The sequence below is a fragment of the Sphaeroforma arctica genome, assembly GCF_001186125.1.
Source record: "Sphaeroforma arctica JP610 unplaced genomic scaffold supercont1.5856, whole genome shotgun sequence".
Classification (NCBI taxonomy): Eukaryota; class Ichthyosporea; order Ichthyophonida; genus Sphaeroforma; species Sphaeroforma arctica.
In genome coordinates this window covers 1-1,827 of record NW_014034702.1, presented here as the reverse complement: position 1 = coordinate 1,827, position 1,827 = coordinate 1, and the positions used below count along the sequence as shown (strand labels likewise).

General features: G+C 38.4%; 1 protein-coding gene across 1 annotated transcript; it reads right to left on the bottom strand.

Annotated features, from left to right (window-relative positions):
• Window positions 1–211: 211 nt before the first annotated feature.
• SARC_15270 (hypothetical protein) lies at window positions 212–978 on the bottom strand (the record flags this gene model as incomplete). The annotated part of the gene is made up of 1 exon (XM_014290605.1): window positions 212–978. A coding segment is annotated over exon 1 (413 nt), but the record flags the coding sequence as incomplete, so codon positions are not given.
• Between the last annotated feature and the right edge of the window lie 849 nt (window positions 979–1,827).

The following is a 1,827-nucleotide window of genomic DNA, read 5'->3' as shown; positions in this document are numbered from 1 at the left end:
ATTTATATATATAAATATAAATACTTGTGTGTATGTTTGAATGTATATAATTATGTAGTGTACTTGGACCGCATAGGAACCTACCATGATTTTTATACATGCGTAATACTGTCCAGACTGTTATGAAACAAAATAGAAGTTCATCCATAAAGATATTGGTTCACATTACGAATATACAGGAGTGTGTAGCACGTTACAAACATAATATATACCTATGTCAGAAAGCCCCTCGGAAAGTGCTTGGGATCGTTCACAGCCAAGCAGATACGCAGTCTTATATTGTTCTGCTGTATGAATCGTTGTCGGACATCCAACAGCATCCATTTTGTGCTCATCGCCTGACAATCTATTTAATTCATTGTCTGTGGGTCCTTGATACTGCCGAGCTCCTTCTATCGGCTGGGTATCCCCTATTAAATTATTGGTATATGTGTGATCTTGTTGTTCACTAGTTGTTAAACCTATTATTTTGTTAAGTGTGCTCGATACCTGTAAAGTAGCAGCGTGTTTAAATGGAACATCTAAATCTCGTGGACCGTATGGGCCCACACTTACTGCCTCGACCACTACAGCTACAAATATCGCATGGAGGAGAACACGAGTGAGGCATCTTGTTAAATTCATCCTCACAATGTTTCGTAAAATATACTGTACAAGTATGATAAATTTTAGACGTGTTTATATCGTTGTAGATACACTCGATTCTATTGACTGAATAGCTTTCACAGTTCTGCAGTCATCATGTCCATATAGCCCACTATGCACTTTCATAGTCTCGCCTATACTAATCTATAACCTCTCCTGTACACTCATAGTCTCCTATTTACATTCATAGTCTCTCGTATACGAAATGTACTCACTCCTGTACACTTATAGCCTCCTATATACTTTTATAGTGTCCTATACACTTCACCGCTTCCTATATTTACACTTCGAAAGCAGCCTCTCTTGTCCTAATATAGGATTCCACTGTTTGAGACATGTACCGTACATATATACGTTATTACGAAGAGACCACACAAATCACACATATTTACCATAGCCTCCTAAATTGTACATATTTACTCACAATACATAGGGTCACAACTATGAACCGCCAAATTAACAATCGTCTAAATACGGTAGTATATGAGAATTCCTGGTAATATGTATTGCTGCCAGGGTGCAGCACTGCAGCCGAGCAGGCGGCCTGTCAGGCGGTCAGCCTGACTGCTGACAGGTCAAATATTAAAAACCAATATAAATGAGTAAACGACCGGTAGCAAGAGACCTATTTGTAAAACGAACCTGTAGTATGAATGTATGAAATAAAAATATTTACAACAGCTTGCCTATGAAGCACTCCAAAGGTTTTTGTTAGTATCAGCTGGGTTCAATTAGCGTTTAATAGTGTAGCTTCGCCTATGTAGCCCTAGAGATAGTCTACTTGGGATCTTGTAACTATTTTTAGGTAAACAAAATTCTATAAAGCATCAGGGTAAATTGTAAAGTCACAATCCTTTCAAATTCACCAGAGTCGCTAAAGTCAACCTCGATTTTAAACTGAACACTTATCAGCTTGAGTGATTGAACATAGTAAGATTCGGTACTCGTTTATACAGACATGGATAAAGTAGTAGAGGTGCCGGATGTAGGGGGAGCATTTAGTAGGTTATTCAAGTTTGGATCTACAGCAATTTCGAAGACACTGAATATTAATCAGAAGGATGATGGAGTTATATACATCTTCGCACTCGGTGCGCTCATGGCGATTGGGTTCGTGGCTTTAAGTTACTTTCTTACCAACTACAAGGTCAGTTATACATGTGTGGTGTTCAGCATATATGT